Source organism: Pagrus major, chromosome 21 (genome assembly GCF_040436345.1).
Source record: "Pagrus major chromosome 21, Pma_NU_1.0".
In the NCBI taxonomy this organism is placed as follows: Eukaryota; Metazoa; Chordata; class Actinopteri; order Spariformes; family Sparidae; genus Pagrus; species Pagrus major.
The window spans coordinates 25,961,688-25,982,125 of record NC_133235.1 but is presented as its reverse complement, the minus strand read 5'-3'; the positions used below and the strand labels follow the sequence as shown (position 1 = coordinate 25,982,125).

The 20,438-nt window shown below is 42.7% G+C and overlaps 1 protein-coding gene across 1 annotated transcript; it reads left to right on the top strand.

Annotated features, from left to right (window-relative positions):
• The first annotated feature begins 5,798 nt into the window (after window positions 1-5,798).
• On the top strand, window positions 5,799-19,559 carry onecut3b (one cut homeobox 3b). Its single transcript, XM_073491923.1, has 2 exons — window positions 5,799-6,879; window positions 19,192-19,559. Exons 1-2 carry the CDS (start codon window positions 5,799-5,801, stop codon window positions 19,557-19,559), a joined length of 1,449 nt encoding a protein of 482 aa, XP_073348024.1.
• Window positions 19,560-20,438: the final 879 nt, after the last annotated feature.

Sequence of the window (20,438 nt, the reverse complement as noted above, 5' to 3'; positions counted from 1 at the left end):
CTTCATCCATCTCTCATTTCTCCCACTCCTCTTCTCCTCCTCTCCTCTCTCTCTCAGTCTGTCTTTGTTCGAGGGCAAAATCGATGGAGTGTATGAAACCAGCATATTTCTCTGCCTCCTGCTGTAGGAGACCTGAGGGAAACAGACATGGAGAGGCTGGTTTAAAGTAAATCTGTACATTTCTACTTGTCTTTTTTAAAATTATTTTTGTGTGGTTGTAGTCAATTTCTAAAGCATTTGAAGCTTTAAACACAGAACATTTCGTAAAAAGAAAAAAAAATCTACATATTTTCATGCAGAAGTTGGAAAAGCCGAGCTGACAGAGGCTGATGTGTGCTTTTCATTCTCTCTATTTATCTTGAAGGACAGCAGTCTGTACGACATATAACTCGACACACACAGATAAAAATGACCCTTTTTTGTGCATTAACTAGTTTCCATTTGGTTTCCACTCAGAGCAGGAAACCACTCTGTTCAGACGCAGAAACAACAAAGTCCAGAGAGGTCAGGGTTGTTTTTCGCTTTTTTGTTTTTCGATCCAGCGGGCCAACCGAATGATGTCCAATGATGTCCCTTTTGGGTACGGGCAGCATAAGGTCTTCCAGCTGACTGTATGCCTCTGTATGGTGGAGATAAGAGTTTCCCTTATAAGCCTCAAACTGCACCTGAGTGATGCGATGTAAAGCGGATAATCCCTGCAGGAGGAGTGAGGGGACTCGTGACCTTTGGGTATAAAACGGTTGAAGACGACGTTGGTGCAACTTTTAAAGTCGTTCTGGTGAAAGTAGCTGATTCTTGAGTTTCTTTCGAAACGCTTTGGGTTAACGCTTCAGGTCAGACGCCAAAGTGCCAATTTGGTGATTGATTTTGATTGGTATTTGGACGATCTGGGCACGAGACTGGCGGACCCCGCCACTCGTCCAATGTTAGCTTGGATCGACTCCAGCGCCCTGCGACCCCGCAAAGGACGAGCGGTTGCAGTAATGGATGGATTGATGGAAAAAGGGGACTCAACCATCAACTAGCTTTCGGCAGGAAGTTACATACTGTGGCTTTAAGCGGCTGAAGATAAAGGGCTATTTCACAATTTTTTAAATCCCCTCCTAGCTTTGAAAACATACTGTATATTCTCCCAAACTTTATTTACAGACGCACACTCAACTGCAGAAACAATATGGCAGTGCTTTACACACACACACACACACACACACACACACACACACACACACACACACACACACACACACACACATCGCAGGAGAATTGATTGACTTTTCTGTCTCAATACATCTCTCCTTCTGTTACTTAGCAACCGGTGCCTGAGAGGATATGGATGCTGGAGAAGTTGTACTCCGGTGCATTTTCAGCTGATAAAGAGATATGATTAATGAAAACGTCACCGTCAGAATGCTGAAAAATATGACTCAGACATAAAAGAGGAAAATCGGCCTCCTCGATCTCGTTGTTGTCTCACTGTAAACTGTAAACTCTCCACTTAAACGCTGAGGGAAGGTTTTAATCAATGACAGGAATATCCTAGTTTTGTATTTAAGTGTCGAGCAGGTAGATTAAATTGTTGAGCTGTTTAAATCAACATGGTTTTTGCACCTTAACATGTATTAACAAACTGCTTTACCTGATTTTAACAAGCTTTACACGTATTGTTATTCTTTCATGATCACAAGCTGCTGAGAGTTAAAGAGACTGTATGTAAATTCCCACATTATATGATAAAGTCTGGATTTTAATAACGGTAACTTGCATTATTTCATCCTAAAAAAAAAAAAGGTGATAAAAGACACACACTGCATCCCTCCATCGAAAACTCAATACGGTTAACTGCAACAGAAGCAGGGCGGAGAATCCAGGCTACGGCGATGTAGATGTTCAGTACCACACTCACATCTGTAATATTTTAGGCATCAGATTTTATACAAAAACACTCCAGATTAAACTGTTTTTTTTCAAATGATGGGCTCGCTGCCGTAAAACGAAGATTTTCAATAAGGCTGATTCGTCTTTTAAGACACAAACCTTCTCATAATGGCTCTGTGAGAGCTGAATTTCACTTTAACTCCACTGTATTCTGAAAATAATCTCACGCTGACAGCAGCGTATTTAATATTCAGAGCAGAAAAAAATAATTATTACAAAAAGAAATGAGGCAGACATCAGCCTGCTTTCTTCAACAGAAGATTTAAAGCTCGACAAATAAAAAAGGGAACTGATTATTAAAAAAAATATATATACTGAGGTCACAAAAGCCAATATAGAGAAATATAAAAGGTAATAATTCTTTATCTGTTTTTGAATAATGTGTTTCAAAGCAACGTTCAGTCAATTTGCAGAAAATGATTTTTTCTTCGTCCTCATCCTGTAAATGTCTTCGTTGAGATCTCTGACAGATGAGACTTTTTTTTAGCTGCATGTGACTTCATCCCACAGAGAGATAGAACAAAACTGTAATCAATATTTTTTGCTATTTTTAAAAAAAAAAAAATGTTTTACTTTAAACACTGAATCAATCCTATATGTTATGTTAGCTGTGCAGCAGATTAGCAGATAAGACTTGTTGGGACTCTGCAGTTTCCTCTAATGATGCACGCAGAGCACTTCAGCAGAAACATCATGAATGTTTTTTATTGTTTGTTTTCTTTCTGCTCTGTTCCAGTCCCTCTTCCACTTTTGTTTTTTAGCCTGTATCTCACAGCTCATCAGTCTTTTCTCTCAGATGAATAATGACATTTTGCTGACAGGGTGAACTATGTAGAAATACTGAAAAAAAATCACAAACATCTGCATGATGGATGGATGAAAAAACAAAAAACTGCCCTGTCATTCTGCAGAGATTCAAGTAAATAAATACAGAAGGAAATGTGCAGGCAGTGTTGTGTTTCTGTGTGTAACACTCAAATCTACATCTCATACTTATAATCTATATTTTATATTTACACATGTGTGTGTGTTATCATAAATCCAAGCAGGGATTTAAAAGGTCCAAACCAGCTGAATGAGGCAGAAACAGAGTCTGCAGAGAAATTAATAAACCCAAAATAACACTTTCATCTGAGATGTTTCGTCTCTGTAGAATTTTCCCATTTTTTTTAAAGATAAATTAAATAAATATCATATTGTTTGTTTTCCTCCTCATCATCGAAATCACGTCTCTCCTGTAATGTAAGGAGCTAAATTAGAGGCCGACACCGACCTCATTATTATTGAGAGTTTTAATGGCGCTCTGCTCGATAGATAATAAAACAACACGGCTGACGTTCAGTATTTTTAGCCAACATTTTCCTGCCGCGTGCTACAGGTCAAACCTCACCGCTGAGACGAGCTCACACAAACGCCTCCGTGTTTAGCGAACAGCGCCGAGTGAGATTGAAGTGATCGATGATCAATATATCGAACGCAGGCGATCAATTTCTGAACTTTAAGGGAGGGGAAACAGCTTAACCGTGGAGCTCTATGGTTCACAGAAATAATATGGTTTCTTCCGGTTGTTTTAATTTACAAGCTGCCTCTTGTTAGGATTATTGTTGACCCCCTCGCGCCCTTAAAAATGTTTATTTGTGATTAAAATCTGGTGAATTAATCTGAAACATCTGCAGGAAAAACATCTGGATCAGTCTGTTTACTCTGGGGTCGTAGGACAGAAGGCCTGTGTGTGTGTGTGTGTGTGTGTGTGTGTGTGTGTGTGTGTGTGTGTGTTCTCTGTTTTAATTCCTAAAAAATTAACAAGCTCTGATTATTGAACCGCACTTGAAAACGATGCTGTAATTTATTTTCAGGTTTATTTCAGATTTTTAAAATAAACGAAAAATCGAAAAAAAAAAATCTTTTAGAGGCTTTTGGGCACAATTAATTTATCTAAAGTGTTTATACTACAAATTAATTCGGAGTTTTGACTTTAGGCCTGTAGGTTGTAAAACTATATATATTTTATATATATTTTTTAAAAGCTTTATTTATTTTTAATTTAGATGATCATTGTTTCAGTGAATTAAAGGCAGAATATGCCTTTTTTTTACCGTGAATATTAGAAACAGTTAATGTTTAATGAACAAACTTAACAATACGGATGATATTAACTATAAATATCTTAATTTCTTTATTTCTAATTGCTCATTTCTTAATTTTTGTCCTGTCCCGCAAGCTGAATCTCTGAGAACAAGCTAAAAAAAAAAAAAATTAAATTAAAAAGACTGTTGAAACCCCGAACTGGAGCAGCTGTTTCAAAACGCTTCTCAAAATTTCCTTACACACGGTTCAGTCACACACACACACACACACACACACACACACACACACACACACACACACACACACACACACGCACACACGGACAGGCAGCAGCAGAAGAGGCGGACGGTACAAACATCCATCAGCACCGAGCCGACCTGCTGCTGGAGCGAGAGATGAGACACAGAGGATGATATAGATACAATGTCATTTATTAAAATTATACAACGTTAAATAAATATAGGGATGTTATTATCATTATAATTTGTATTATTATTATTATTATTGTTATTAGCCTATTATTATTATTATTATTATTGTTATTATAATTTATTTTAGTTTTTCTGAAACAGGATTGTTAAGAAGTTACTTACACGTTACGTTACACTACATTTCAGTGATATTGATTTAACATAAAGTCACAAGTGACCCAACTGCTTCACAAGTCAAGACGACATGTGCTGTTTATTTATTTATATTGTAGGCTACTTATTTAAAATCCCTCCACACACTCTCTCTCTCTCTCTCTTGTTATTGATGTAACACTCCTCTTCTCTCTTTTAAGGCTGCAGTCATCTTTAAAATGGCCTCTATGACAATGTTATAGAAAACAAACAAACACAACCAGCGTCACATTATTCAGGATCACTCAGAAGCTGAACTCTCTCTCAGGTCTTGGTGAACTTATCACACCAGCAGCCTCGCTCCTCTCACTGATCTGCAGCTGGGATCCTAACTTACTTTGTGACCTCCCGCCCTCCCGCCTCCTCCCGCCTCCTCTTCACCGGCCTGCGCCACGTCATTAATCTCTGTCAATCAATACTTCGATCAGGTTTATCACTAAGCGCATAAATGCAAAACCATACAGTCCGTGGGAAAACAAAGTTTATCTGTAAAGAACTCCTGCGTCCGGACACTGGCGCTGACTGTATTTTACACATATTGCACGTCAGGACGTCACCTGTGCGTCTGACCGACTGTCTCTCAGGTGTGGACAGGTGCACGCGAGCCGCACGCGCGCAGAAAACGACCCAGGCACCGTGTGACAAACTGACTTCTTCTTCGACACTAAATGACGCGCGGGGTCATTTTAAAAAGCGCGAGGTGTCCGGTGTGAGACGTGTTTTCATCCCGGTGAGGACGACCGTCAGGAAAGCTGTGCTCGTACCCGCCCCACATTTTAAATACACAGAGGCGCGCGCTCATGTCTGTGACACGCGGCTCAGCCTGCTCTTAGAGGAGCGCTGTTGGACCAGAGATGAGATACAGCCCTGGAGAGCTCCCGTCCACATCAATGCACACAGCGCCACGGCGCCGCGGAGACGCTCGGTTCTGTCCTGTCCTCGGAACATCAGAACTTATCTCCACCGCTCTGGATTGATCGGACATTTTTGAATCAATGGATTGGCTTTCAAACGGTTTGCTCATTTTATCGCTCCAGGAGGGCTAGAGGGGTAAGAGAGAGTGCGCGTCCCTGAGTGAGCGTGAGAGACAGGAGCGAGAGACGAGGGGAGAGGGTGGGGAGGGTGGGACAGGGGAACATATATCCTTCAGCTATGGAGCTCACCATGGAGAACCTCCACAGCGTCTCCTCGCACTCCCAGGCGGGAGACCTCATGAGCTCCCCGCACGGTCGGCCGTCACCGTCCCCCAGCTCCACTCCCCGGAATCTGGTCTCGCACGCTCCCGGCTCGCGGACAGCCATGGTGTCCGGCATGGCCTCGCTCCTGGAGGGCTCCGGCGGGGACTACCGGACAGACCCGTCCGCGCTGTCCGGACACCTGCACCCGTCCATCAGCATGTGCGAGACCGGGATGAGCCTTAGCAACACGTACACCACCCTGACCCCCCTGCAGCATCTACCTCCGATATCCAACGTCTCGGATAAGTTTCACCACCCGCACTCACACCACCACGCTGCCGCCCATCAACGCCTCTCCGCCGGGAACGTCAGCGGCAGCTTCACGCTGATGCGGGACGACCACCGGGGGCTCGCCTCCATGGGCAACCTGTACAGTCACTACCCCAAAGAGATGTCCGTGTCCGGCATGGGTCACGGCTCGCTGTCCCCGCTGTCCAGCGGGCTGGGCTCTTTGCACAACTCCCAGCAGCCTCTCTCGGCCTACGGTCCGAGCGCGCACCTCTCCACCGACTCCAAGATGCTCTCTCCGGTGTCAGGGTTCGAGTCCCACGCCTCCATGCTGTCCCGAAGCGACCAAGAACACCTGGCCAGGAGTTTAGGGGGCCACGGCCACGGTATGATCTCCAACCTCAATGGCATGCACCACCACCCGCACAGTCACCTCCACTCCCAGGCGAACGGCGCGGTAATGCTGGGGGACCGGGAGAGGCACGGCCACGGAGGCGGGCAGGGAGTAGCGGGCTCAGGCATCCAGGCGGAAGAAATCAACACAAAGGAAGTGGCTCAGCGGATAACGGCCGAGTTAAAGCGCTACTCCATCCCGCAGGCCATATTCGCCCAGAGGATCTTGAGCCGGTCGCAGGGAACCTTGTCAGACCTGCTACGGAACCCCAAACCCTGGAGTAAGCTCAAGTCAGGCCGGGAGACCTTCAGGAGGATGTGGAAGTGGCTGCAGGAGCCCGAGTTCCAGCGGATGTCTGCTCTCCGACTGGCCGGTAAGACCCCGTCCTCTCAGGTTTATTAATCCACATTAAAACTGATCAATCTGAAGCAACAGCCCGGTCACCACACACCGTGAGTCTCCAAATTATCAACACGCACACTGAAGCTGCGCAGGCCTGAAACATTCAGCACCACGGACAGTTCAGGAGAGCGCGCAGGGCCACGGCGGCTCCATCCCTGAAATGATCTCATTATTCCCTTTAAAAAAATAGATTATTCACGTGGAGAAGACACGTTTAATTGTTGTGAGTTTAAAGCTCTGGTAAACAACGTTGTTAACGACTTGCTTTGGGCGTGCGCAACTGCGTTTACGCGGGGCTGTTGCAGACTAAATCTGTAGGTCTATATTTTTGATCGGCACACAGCAAATCGCCATTGATTCACAATAAACCTCGAAATAGTTGCCCTCCCACCGACGGCTGTTTTTCACCCTCTCTCTCTGTGTGCGACCATAAACACACACACACACACTCCACGGTGGCGGTGGTGGTGGTGGAGGAGATGGTGGTGGTGGTGGAGGAGATGGTGGTGGTGGTGGAGGAGATGGTGGTGGCGGGGCTACTGGGCCAACTAGTTGCGCGGGAGAAGCGGGGTGACCCCAGGCTGCCTGATCAATACGCCAGTTCCCACTCTCCCTTTTAAATGTGGCACACGGATCAATACTCGTATCGGAGCTGAAAGACGCAATAACCGCACCGGGTCTCTCCGGCTTCCCAGTTAACGCTGCGTAGTAAAAAGCTCTATATTTAGATCGCAGGCAGGTATATGACGGGCTGTGAGGCAGGGCACGCGCTCCCTGTGACTCATCATGACTTCACTTCATTAAAAGACCTTTTAAAAACACTTTTATACATTATACCAGTGACATCACTCTTATAATCAGAGATGTAAAACACTTGGCTCATTCTCCTCCAACATGGAGCCACTGATCTGTTTCAAGGCAACCTTAAGCTGCACCAGCACGTCCTGATGAAGTATTGATTAGAACTGGGATGGGGGGGGGGGGGGGGGGGGGGGGGGGGATTGGTAACAGGGACCAGTACAGACGAGACAATATGAAGAATAAAGAGTTTTGATTGATGCTGAGGAAGCTCAGGGGAGATGAGTAAAGCAAATGTTGCCTCTTTTATTGGCTGAGAATGACACCTGTGAGAGTCCTCTGCTTAACTGATGTATTATGTATAATGTATTACAGTAAAATACCTTTGATCTTCCTCTGTAGAAGATGGATATTGCAATCCACCATCACAACAACATTAGAGTGAGCAAAATCACCAGGACGAGACACTTTTTAAAGGCGCACTATGTAGTTTTTTTGAAGAAAAAGAGAAAAGATCTTCATTTTTTTTTAAGCTTAAACAAACTAAATAAACAAACAAACTCTCTTTGTTTTCTTGACTGAATAAACTCAACAAAGAAACTGACCTTAAAGGACAACACACATACTGTTTTACTTTGTTTATATGTGGCGGACCCTGCCACCTTTCTAGCCTCAAACAGTGTTCTGGGGACCTTATTTTCCTCTGAGAACAGAAATGAGTTTGTATTATCACCTTGTTAAAATTCTGACTTTGAATTTCTTCTTCAAAAACTACAGAGTGCCCCTTTAATGTTTTAAACAACACAACTTAAAGGTGCACTATGTTGTTTTTGGAGGAGCAATTCAGCAACCCAGAAAGGTAATATTAACTATAATACAAACTCAGAAATATTAATTTTTTCTGTTCTCTGAGGAAAATCAGGTCCCCAGAACACTGTTTGAAGCTAGAAAAGGTGGCAGGGTCCGCCACATATAAACAAAGTAAAACAGCATGAAAGTGTGTTGTCCTTTAAGGTCAGTTTGTTTATTCAGTCGTGAAAACAAAGAGAGTTTGTTTATGTAGTTTGTTTAGGCTTAAAAAAAAAAATCAATGAAGATTTTTGTCTTTTCTTGCCAAAAACTACACAGTGCACCTTTAAATCTGAGGGGTTAGATGTGGTATAGATAGATAGATAGATAGATGTGGATTAGGAGCTGAGGCTGTGAGTGTCATTAATAGTGTAGCTCTGTCCTTTCAGTGTTTGCCTGGCTTTGCACATAAGAGATCAATAAGGCCGTTTCCCCTTCCCAACCCCCCCCTTCTCTCTCCCACTCCCTGGCGCTCTCCCTCGATTTTCTCCTTCTCTCTCTCTCTCTCTCTCTCTCTCTCTCTCTCTCTCTCTCTCTGGAGCATATGACAATAATATCACTAATCTTTCGCTGGTTAACCTGGCAACAGGCAGGCAGGTTGTTTGGCTTCAGGAGGATCGGCACCACAGGAACAAAAACAAAACAAAACCAAAAAAAAAAAAAAAAGAAAAAAAAGAAAATCATTGGCTTGAGGACGAGGTGGGGATGAATGTGAGCTGCTGCTGCTGCTTGCATGAAGTCAAACAATGCACACACACTCACAGCCATTTTCCTCTCCTCCACTCTATCTTTTAATGCCCATCAAAAAACTTGCCTGCATGCGCCATTAAAGATTAATACCCGCTCTGCTGTTCCTCATATTTTTTTTTCTGGAGAATACAAATGGAGCAAATTGGGAACGTACAAAAAAAAGAAAAATGTAAGTGCAAAAGCGAGAAAAGCTAAAACCTGACATGTGGAAAAAGAAAAGAGGTGGAAAAGCTGGGAGATGCCATTGATTGAGTGAGGGCGGGCATGGTTTGGGCTTTGTGTGAACAGCCAGATAGAGACAGGGGTAGTGAAAGGATCAATAGCCACCTTAATAATTGATAAGTATAAGGGAGGAAGGAGGGGAGAGGAGAAGAAAAGAGAGAGGCAGAGAGTGGTGGTGGTGCTGCTCGCTCTTGTAACAGCATCTTCTAGGTAAGCAAAGTCAAATCTGTGGTTAACAGCCGAGGACCACACGCAGCCTGAACGCCGTGCCAGAGGGCGTGTAAGTGGTTTCAAAGAACCCTGTTTACACCCCAAAAACATCCCGACAGCAGCGAGGATGGTGGAAACTCGCATCAGATCGTGTTTTGTGAAGCCCCACCACGTGAAAAGAGGCTGCAGCAGGGAGGCTGATATCCGGACGCAAAACAGCAGACAGATCAGAGCTTAAGAGCATCTTACAGTAGACAAAGAGCATCAGAGCGTCCAGCTGCCTATCGAGTCGTAGTAATGAGCGCTTTCTGCTCATGTCAGCGAATCCTCAAAGCAATCCAAGGTTGTGATGTCATTTGATTTTTAAAGGTTGCGATGCTTTATGGGGTTTGTAATGCCTTTATGGAGGCACGCGAGCACATTTCACCCAGTGTGTGTGTGTGTGTGTGCATGTGTGAGTGCTTCCACATGTGTATGTGTGTGTGTGTGACTGGGTTATAGAGTATGTCTGCACTATACATTGTTCAGGCTTATCTGACTCACTCTGAATCGGTATTGATTTCCTCTCTTCTGCTCTCTTCGGCTCTCTCATTCTCCCTCTCCTTCCCTCCCTCCCTCCCTCCCTCCCTGCCTTCCTCCCTGCCTCCCCCCCCCCCTTCTCGCTCTCTCTTCTGGCTCTGTACCAGCATCAGCAAAGCACATCCTTTTGCCTTTCTACCCTCATTTTTGCGTAGCCACTACAGGCACACTGGTGCGAAATACTGTGACACTCAAGTATGAATGAGAGTGAGTGAGGAAAACACTGGCTTTACATGACAGTAAAGTAAAGAAAACCTTTATGTAAGATTTTAAATCATCTCTTATATAAATAGAAACAGATGAAATTAGATATGTGTGGCAGCTACGACCCCCTCGCTTCAATCACAACCAATCACATCTCATCATTTTAACTCCAGTCCAGAAAAATCAGGTTGGTGTTCACACCCTCCTCCTCATCACTGGGACTTTTCATTCACAACATCATGAAAGTGCCAAAATTTAATAAAAGAGGGTTTTTTTTGTGTGTGTTCAGTAACTTTGACTCTCAAAAACACACTCGACAAATCCTATTTTAAGGCGAATGATATCAGAGGCAACACAAGGGCGTCACTGTGTGTTGATGAGTGGAGACATCAGGGCTCTGACCAAGAGTCATTTAACAATATGTGATTTCAGGAGATGTTATGATCAGTGTGAGGTCAGAGTAGATAGTTATGTCAGGGGAAAACTGCATAATGTTAAATTAAAAGGGTAAAATGAATGACGAGGAGGAACTTTAACACCAGCTCAGTCAAACAAAGGCAAAAATTACACTGACCATAGAAAACATTTCCATCTGTTGGTTAACATTTCTTGGTGCAAGTTAGTTTTCAGGATATTTTCTAACAAATTGTGCATTTAAAAAGTGATATAGACATGACCCCAAGTGTAAATGACTCCTGTGAGACAGCATCATGTAAAAACTAAAAGTCAGTCTACAATATTTAATTTTAATTTCTATTCCAAAACCATCTGTCGACGCCTGGAAATCAACATTTGAGGTCCCGACTCCCAGGCTGAGAACCAGAAGTGTAAAGAAAAGATGCAACACTTACTTAAACAATGGTTTGTTTTTATAAAGAGGCTGGGTTGTGTCGCTATATGATGACATCATTCATGATAAATATGAACATAAACACGTGAATAAGGAAATAATGTTAAACTGATTAATCTCTAAATCCAACAATCATTTATAATGTGGAGCTCTGCCTCATGTTGCCATGGTGAGCGTTCATTAAAAGAAGGGACACTTCCCTTTAAATCCTGAAAGGTGTAAATAAAATCTTTAAAGTTACATTCGTCAGGATTTAATTACAATTAACTTGAACTGAAAACCTGTTTCGAAATTAGACTGTAGCTGTGTGTGTGTGTGTGTGTGTGTGTGTGTTGCTCAGCAGTATATTTCAGCAGAGACACATTTAGTTTATTTAGTTATTTTATTTCCCATTTAGCCTATTTTATTTATTGAAATGGCCGCCACAGACTTTGTTCATCAGCTTTTATAAATAAAGTTAATTATATTAATTAATGGGGTTTAATTCAGAATTAACTTTATTAACACAACAAAGATACTTTTAATGTTAGAATTATATTTGATTTGATTGATTTAAACATTTTTTTGTTCGTTTTATTTATTTCAACTTCAGACTATGACTTTATATATATATATGTATATATATATGACCTATATATATATATATATATATATATATATATATATATATATATATATATATAAATCGGTACATGTCGCATGTTTCTTCGTTTTTATCAAACTGTCATGAAACTAAAATCTGAACATTTTCCTTTAATTAAAATAAAATAATGATGTCTGAACATTTCCACGCAATTAAAACAAAACATAAAACAAACGCTGGATTTTAAATCCCTCTTCGTCCGATATTTACATCATTAATACGCGGCTGTCAGGTTTAATAATAAAAGTTTCTACATCACATTTCTCGCTTTGATTTTCCCCTCAACACTTCTCTTTTTTAGAATAAAATAAAATAAAAATAAAACTCGTTTCATTCTCTCCACTTCCACCGTGTTCAGACACAAACCCGCTCTCTGTCGAGTTAATTTGTCCAGTTTATCGCGAGTTGTAACAATTGAATGAGAATAAAACATTTAAAAGTGCGGCTGCAGCCCTGCACGCGGTTAATAGACCAGAAGCCGATATCTGATAGGCTGTAAAGCTGCCGATCAGTCGTCCCAACAGGACAACACGAGGCTTTACATCGACAAATAAACGAGAGCTTTCAAATAATCCGATCCTCATCAGTCGAGCGTGTTTTTTTTTTCTTCTTAAGGATGGAGGGACGCTGCTGCTGTGTGTCGGTGCGGGCTTCCTTTCTTTTCTTTTTCTTTTTCTTTTTTTTTCCTACTTCCCAGCAATGAATAGGCCTATAACATGATCAATATAATCAATAACCGTACATCTGAGAGGTGTGACAAGAGAGTGATTGACGTCAAACTGTTTCTCGCCTGCAGTCGTCCGTCCAGGGCGGGAGAGGGCCCGTCTCACCGGACACAAAGCCCGATTTCATCCGTCCGTCCAGGCGTCGACTAGCAGCAGCACGGTGCGGTTAGTTCACCGTCTGCCCCTCATGCCCCCCCCCCTCCACCTCCACCCCATCCTCCCCCCTCCTCCTCCCATCATCTGCCTGCACACACACACACACACATGCACACACACACTGATGTCACACACACATCACATAATGCACCCCTGCACCTATAAATTCATTGATCTGTGTGTGTTTATTGGCGTTTTTTTTTTCTTTCCTGCCTTTTTGAAGATGACAGTCATATCGCATGTGCTTCTTTATTTTGACCACATCACAGGGCTTCAGATAGATGGCCTTTTAAGTGTGACTCACATCCACTTATCGGCTTTCATCTCTGTTTTTTTTTTTTAATCGAGCTGATATCTGGAGGAGGCAGCTGCCATCTGAGAATCTCATGTTTCCTCCTCCACGTTCAAACACTTCAAAACACAGCAGACAGACTGTGAGCGTCTTCAGTCACAAGTCAGCCGTGTTCAGCCTGTAACATGGAGAGTCTGTTGTGTGTTTTTTTTTTTGCTTTGTGTTGCTTCACAGTGCAGATTGTGATGTATGGTCTGTGTTCACCTGAGCCAATCACCGCTCAATATGCAACTTACACAAGTGTGATGTAGAAACTCGAAGCCTCCGGTGCACCTAGAGTTAGAAACTTTTCACAAGGGCTGCAGCTAATGATTCATTTCATTCCCGATTAGTCGATAATGCCGATTATTTTCTCGGTTAATCGTTAATCTAACAAATGCCAGACAATGTTGAGAAAATGTTGATCAGTGTTTCCCAAAGCTGTGTCATAGAGGAGTAAAGAAACATTTAAAGGTGCACTATGTAGTTTTCAAGATCGAATAGACTGAATAAACATGATTGTTTATGTCAGCAGGACCCTTCCTAGTACCTTCTAGTGTCAAATAGCGTTCTCGGCACTTCATTTCCCTCGAGGATGGATTGTTTATATGTAAAATATATCAAATAACTACCTCTGAGTTTGTATCATTCCCTCATTACTATTGTAAATATGAACTTTCTGAGTTTAATTCTTTCCCTGAACTACATCGTGCACCTTTAAGAAGCTGGAATCAGAAAATTTAGACTTTTTGTTTCTTGAAAAATCACTCAAACTGATTAATCGACTATCAAAATAGTTGCTGATTAATGAAATAGATGACAACTTACTGATTAATTGCTGCAGCTCTTTTTAGAGCTAAGATTTAAACTGCATTTCTATGCTTTAATGCCACAATTGAACTTTTTTGAGGAAAAAAAAATACGCAAACTTTTTGTACTAAGAGTTATTTTATAAGGGAGATCGGGGTGAGATCAGCCAGTTTTTACATTTGATTATTTTACAGCCAAATAAAAGTATATTTGTTTCAAATAATAGTTTCAATGTATACACCTCAGGTTGTTGTGCACTCATGGAAACCTAAACAAGTTATCTAATAATGATGTTTTCAGAACAATGACCAACAAAAAAAGTAGTCAAGTAGTCCAAAACACATATATTTTATTTAAGATACAGGATTGACAACTTTAGAAACATGATGAATTTACTTGGCTTGACAATAATCTTTTTTTTTTTGCTCTGGTTTGCTCCCTCTCTCTCCATGTGCTTCAGTCCAACATGAATTGAGTATACTTCCTTAATTTGTGGTCACATGACTGCTGACGCATTGGGATTGTAGGATGGGTCAGTGTCAGTATCTGACGAGTTGGGAATGAGAATCAAAAATCAGCATTTCTTACAAATAGGACCTTTAACGTTGACCTAGATATAGGGGGTGGCTCATTTTACCCACTGGCTCGACTTATCCTGTTCTCACCTATGTCTTAAAGAGGCCATATTATGCTAATTTTCAGGTTCATACTTTTATTTGGGGGTCCTAGTAGAACAGGTTTATATACTTTAAATTTCAAAAAAACATTATTTTTCTCATATGGCTCATTGCTGCAGCGTCTCTTTACACACTGGGTCTTGAATGCTCGGTTTTAGCTACAGAGTGAGAGTTGCACGTGCGCATTACTTAACGGGTAGGATGTAGCCAATCAGAGGCAGAGTAGGGCATGCCAAGGTAGTGTGATCTAAAATAACGCTGCTACAGCAGTAGCAACTGTATGTCTGCTGACTGACTGGAGTGTATACTGTATATTTTATAATAAATATATAATTATATTTATTTATATATTGACTTTGGGCTTTTTCACTTTGCAGAACTTCTACATGCACAAAAATGCTTCATAACACAATAAAGAAAAGGCAAACACCCATAAAGCATAACATGACCAATGAGGAACTGACTGAGTATGATCAGTTGTTGTCCAATCCAGCTGATATTTGTCTCTCAGCTGCAGATTGCTATCAGGCTATCACATGCTCTGTAATATAACAGACAAAAGTAAACCGCCATCCGCCGACTTCCCCTCTCATCCTCATGTATAATTGCACATCTTACAGACAAAGTGGAGTGAAGTAGAAGCAGCAGCCACTTAAGTGATAAAGCCCAGCAGCTTTTAAAGGAGGCACAAGTTAACATGCTACACGCAGGCAGCGAGTTAATCTTTGGATCGGCAAGAGGTTGAGATTAAGCAAAGTGCCAGTTGCATCGTTGACACCAGGACGTAGGAAAGAGGCGACATGAGCGAGTGCCACTTGAGACCGCCGAGCGCCACCGCTTGTCTCTTCTGAAAAGCCCATTTGGTAATGAGGCGACTAAAGATAGCCTACGACGGTGTGCTCCTCGTCTCAAGAGAGGTCACTTTAATGAGCAGCTCCCGCTTTACCTTCCCTGTGGTCCTATTCATTGCCGTGGAAGGGGGGGAGTCTCATTTGAAATGTATCTATTGATTATCTGAAATATGATTGACCAGGCAGGCCCAGGACTTGTGCTAACTCTCTGGTGTCGCTCTGCAGGCCTCAGAGCTGCGTCGGGAGGCTGACGGAGGAGAACCAGAGTGGTGTTGGCATTGTAAAATGGCCGGTAGCACAAGTTGTTCGAAAACAGGCATTACATATTAAATTATCACTATATTAGCACTAGCATTCAGTCATTACATTAGGGAGTATTGAGTTTGGTTTGAGACAGCACTTAGAGAGCCGCGAGGAGATTCTGGCATGGCTGGGCCTGAACCAATTGAATAAACGTTCCATGAAATGGTTCTGAAGTGCGGATCAATCAATATGGGGGCTATCAATCTGAGGGCAAATTAAAACAATTGAGCAAAACAAGGAGAGGAACAGAGTTGAAGAAGTGGAAGGAGGTCTGGAGAGTGATGTGTCGGCTGAACACGTCCAAAACCTGCATCCAGCTGGAGGGAGAAATATCTTGTTTATTAATTATGCTTTGCTTGCAGTAACAAAGCATGAACAATGGCCATTCAAACACACACACACACACACACACACACACACTCACAGGCATGCATACACATGTGCACATTCATATCGATCTGCTCCCCTCACAGTCAAATCTGTTTACTGCTGTTGTCTAAACCTGCTGTAAAGTCATCAATCATTTGCATACACCACCTCCACACTGCAGCCTCCTCCTCCTCCTCTCATCCTCATCCTCAAATATACTTCCTCACTTTTCTTTCTTCCTCCACATCTCGTGCACGTGTGCTCACTATATTATTATTATTTTATAGATATATATATATATAATGGTGACATTATGAGAGACATTCCTTTGTCCTCCTCCAGAGCTCTCAGACTGGATGGCTGCCACTCTTTCCCGCCACACTTTTTTCCCTTTGTTCCTCCACAGATAAACAATTTCTTCTCCATCTGTCTGTCACACAGGCGCGCTCACGAGCTCTACTCCCCGATGCGAGGCCGTGCACGCCGCGCGCACACGCACACACACACACACACTCACACACACACGCACACACACCTCGGTCTCGCGGATCGATGGGGATCGATCGGGTGGGGAAGGGAGCCCTGATTACTGGACCACGTGTTCGGGAGAAAACCGCGGAAAATCGATCATTGCAGCTTTTTAGGGCAGCAGAACAGAACAGACTCCCTTCAGTCTCCACAGCGAGAGCCGAGCCTACTGACGGTGCAGCCAGGCAAGGCACACCGCCTCTTTGTCAGCATTTCACATCACGCTCCTCCAGTTTCACACAGACCCACCGTGAAAACTATTTATCCTCCACGATCTCTGCTTTTCCTTTTGTATCATTAAACCAGGGATTTACACGTTCACACAGAATAATAACGATTAAACTCCCACTGGTGCTTTTTTCTTTTTTCTTTTTCTTTTTCTCTTTGCATGTTAAAGACAGTACTGATGACCATTTTCCAAGCCTTCTATACGTTTGCAGATTGATTTCCTATCCTCCAGGTAGCCTCACTGGTTTCACTTCATTTCACTGCACTCTGCAACTTGTAGATATTTGAAACTTGCCTGAAATAGGAAATCCATCCCAATGAAGACTTAATCCCCTTAATGTTTGTTCTCTGTGTTATTGTCATGTCCTGCCTGCTGCAGGGGCCATTACAGGCCTGTGTGTAGCATTCAAGGACAGTTCGACATCTGGGTTATGTTGAAACTTTACATTACGATGAACCAATATTGATGATAATCATGATATTTAAAAATCAATTGCTGATAATTGCAGAAATTGTTTTTCTGCTTTATCATAGTAGGTGGCGTTAACACAACAAATAGAGGACAGAATATGACCTGAGTAACTGCTAATGGCTGCTAACTGTAGCTTCTGTTAGTTTGTTAGCTCAGTTAGCTGTGCAGGTAGCTGTCCGAGATGTAAGCTCTGAGCACCAGAGCTGCTAGCACGGTAGCTTTGGACCATAACAAGTTGGGGCTAGCTGGTTAGCACACTAACTTCAATAGATATCTGATCGATATAATACACAGATCTCTTCACATTCTTTGGATTGTTTCAGTTATGGTTACAGACTCTCTTTCCACCTCCTTACACGCATATTCTGAGTGTATTTCATTTGCCATAGAAAAGACTAAAGTTATATATAAATACATTAAAAACAAATTCTATAGATTTTGCTATAATATCATTATTGTGAATTATTTCAGCCACTATAATCGCATAATAAAAATCTGATATCCTTACAGCCCTAGTTGCAACTTCATGTTTCTTTAGGCTCCATTTTTCCATTTTATTTTGTGACAACTCTGTGCTCATGCTCTGGTCAGGTTTAGGCCCAAAAACCACTTGGTTAGGGTCAGAACAAGATCATGTTTTGGCTTAAAATACCTGGTTTTGGTTGCTACAAACACAGCTGGAGTTATCCCAACTTCTCATCAAAAACATCTGGTGTTTGTTGCCACAAACTCAGCTCTCAATTGTCACAAGGTCTAATTAAACGTAGTGGTTTCACGCTTACAAATGTTGTGGTCACTGGTTTGGCAGCCTTCTTGCATTTAGTTTATTTGATATTCAGCCGATAAACGTATTAATATGACTTGTTTTGTAGAAATGTCAATATGCTACGTAGCCTATGACGCGTACAAGTGTGAGCGTATCAGTGGTTTGGGCTGGAAAGAATTATCATTCCCATGCTGTAAATATAAACAAGCATACACATTCATGGTGAAAATTCTACGTTAATTTGCTTGTCTGTACAAAAATCAATTCTCGATTCTCGTTGTGTTCATGAACACACCAGAAGGAAGTGATTACAGAACAGTCAGCTCACCTGTTTGAAAGTAGACTTTACACACAAAGGTAGTTTGAAAATAAAGAAAACTGACAGCTCTCAAGCAAATTTCAGACCTCCTCAAGTTAAACAAAAGCTGCCTGGAGGTAAGAAATCAATCTAAGAATATTAAGTTTACTTTGGGAAATAAGACAGACAATATTTTAAAGGCCGAAGCCATAAAAGGTTATTAGATAGTTTGAATTTTAACTTTCAGAAATGCGTTTTAATTTGGTCTTTCTCACTCACAATTTTCCCATTCTCTCTCTTTGTAGCCTGAAATTCCCCCTGAAACGTGTTACTTTGTAGTTTAAACAACAAATGTATACAGTCATACAGTCCAAGTATACATTTACATTTTAACAATGAGCTTAACACATCGTCTGATAACACTAAAACATCCATGCATGCACACAAACACCTGCATCGGCCCATTTTGTAATCTTTTGCTGTCACACCCTGATTTGCCCTTTAGCCATTAGCACTTAGCATCCCACCCTCATCCTGTACCCATCTGTTCCATCATTTATTAGTTCCCTTCGCGCCTGATCCTGTGTTTTGACTCCGTAAAGAATATTTTAATGGCAATAAAACTCCTCTCTCTTGTTCTCTCCTCCCTCCTTCCTCTCTCCAGCATGTAAACGTAAGGAGGAGGACCGAGGACGAGAACGCAACCAGGTGCCAAAGAAGCAGCGACTGGTCTTCACAGACCTGCAGCGTCGCACCTTGGTAGCCATCTTCAGAGAGAACCGCCGCCCCTCCAAGGAGATGCAGATCACCATCTCCCAGCAGCTGGGCCTGGAGCTCTCCACCGTCTCCAACTTCTTCATGAACTCACGCCGTCGCAGTGTGGACCGCTGGGACCCAGAGGAGCACGGTCACGGGGTGCACGGCCACATGCACACTCCTCATGGAAACAGCAACAACAACAACAACAACAACAACAACGCCTCACCGATCCAACCCGGTACCTCCTCTGCAACCACTTTCTCCAAGGCCTGACGGTGGCAGGACAGATGCTGAACAGATGCATGAAGGATGGAGGGGGGAGGGGTGTTTGTCACTGAAGCAGTGGGCTCTAACTCTAAATCCTGCAGAGCTACAGGGTGTGTAGCTCCACGCCACTCATCTGATTCATCTGCTCAAAGTGCTGATGACTTGTGCAGATGAATCAGATCTTTCTCAATGCTCCGTGTGTTTTCTCATAATCTGAATGTTACTCTTCGGGTTAACTGCGTTTCAAATATTGACTCTTCGAACCAAAGATCCAATAGCTTTAAGAGAGTTTCCCTACAACAACCACACGTGGCTCTTAGTAAATCCACCTGAAAACCAAAGAAAATCCATCCACGCTGAGCCACACTGTGCGTCCGTGTTGAAGCCTTGATAAAGGGAGGATTTTGCGTCAAGAATCTCTGCCGGTTGTAAACACACCAAAGAATCACTCATGACAGGGAACCAATAGCTTTAAGACAGGAATACTTGAGCGGCTGCATGTTGGTCTTCACAAATCAGCCAGAAATCAGGCAGCAGATGTGATCAACCACTCCTCATTCCAGTAACAGACACTGAGGCTGATTGAGAGCTGCGTTTGTGTGTCAAGTGTCTGCGAAGCGCTCTCGGCAGCAGGCCCTCTGACCCGCCAACCACACACACACCACCTCTGCATCACTGCATGTCCTGCGTGTGCATGTGTGTAGTGGTGCACATGCTGCGCGTGCGCCCTGGGGGATGTGTGTGATTCCTCTGCAGTGATTCGGCCCCGCTCCACGTCAGTGTAACAGCGCAACCTGCTGTCCATTTACACCACATCTGAACATGTAGTTACAGCTCATATCTCCAGCAGGTCGCCTGCAGTGTAGATTTCTGTTAGGATAACAA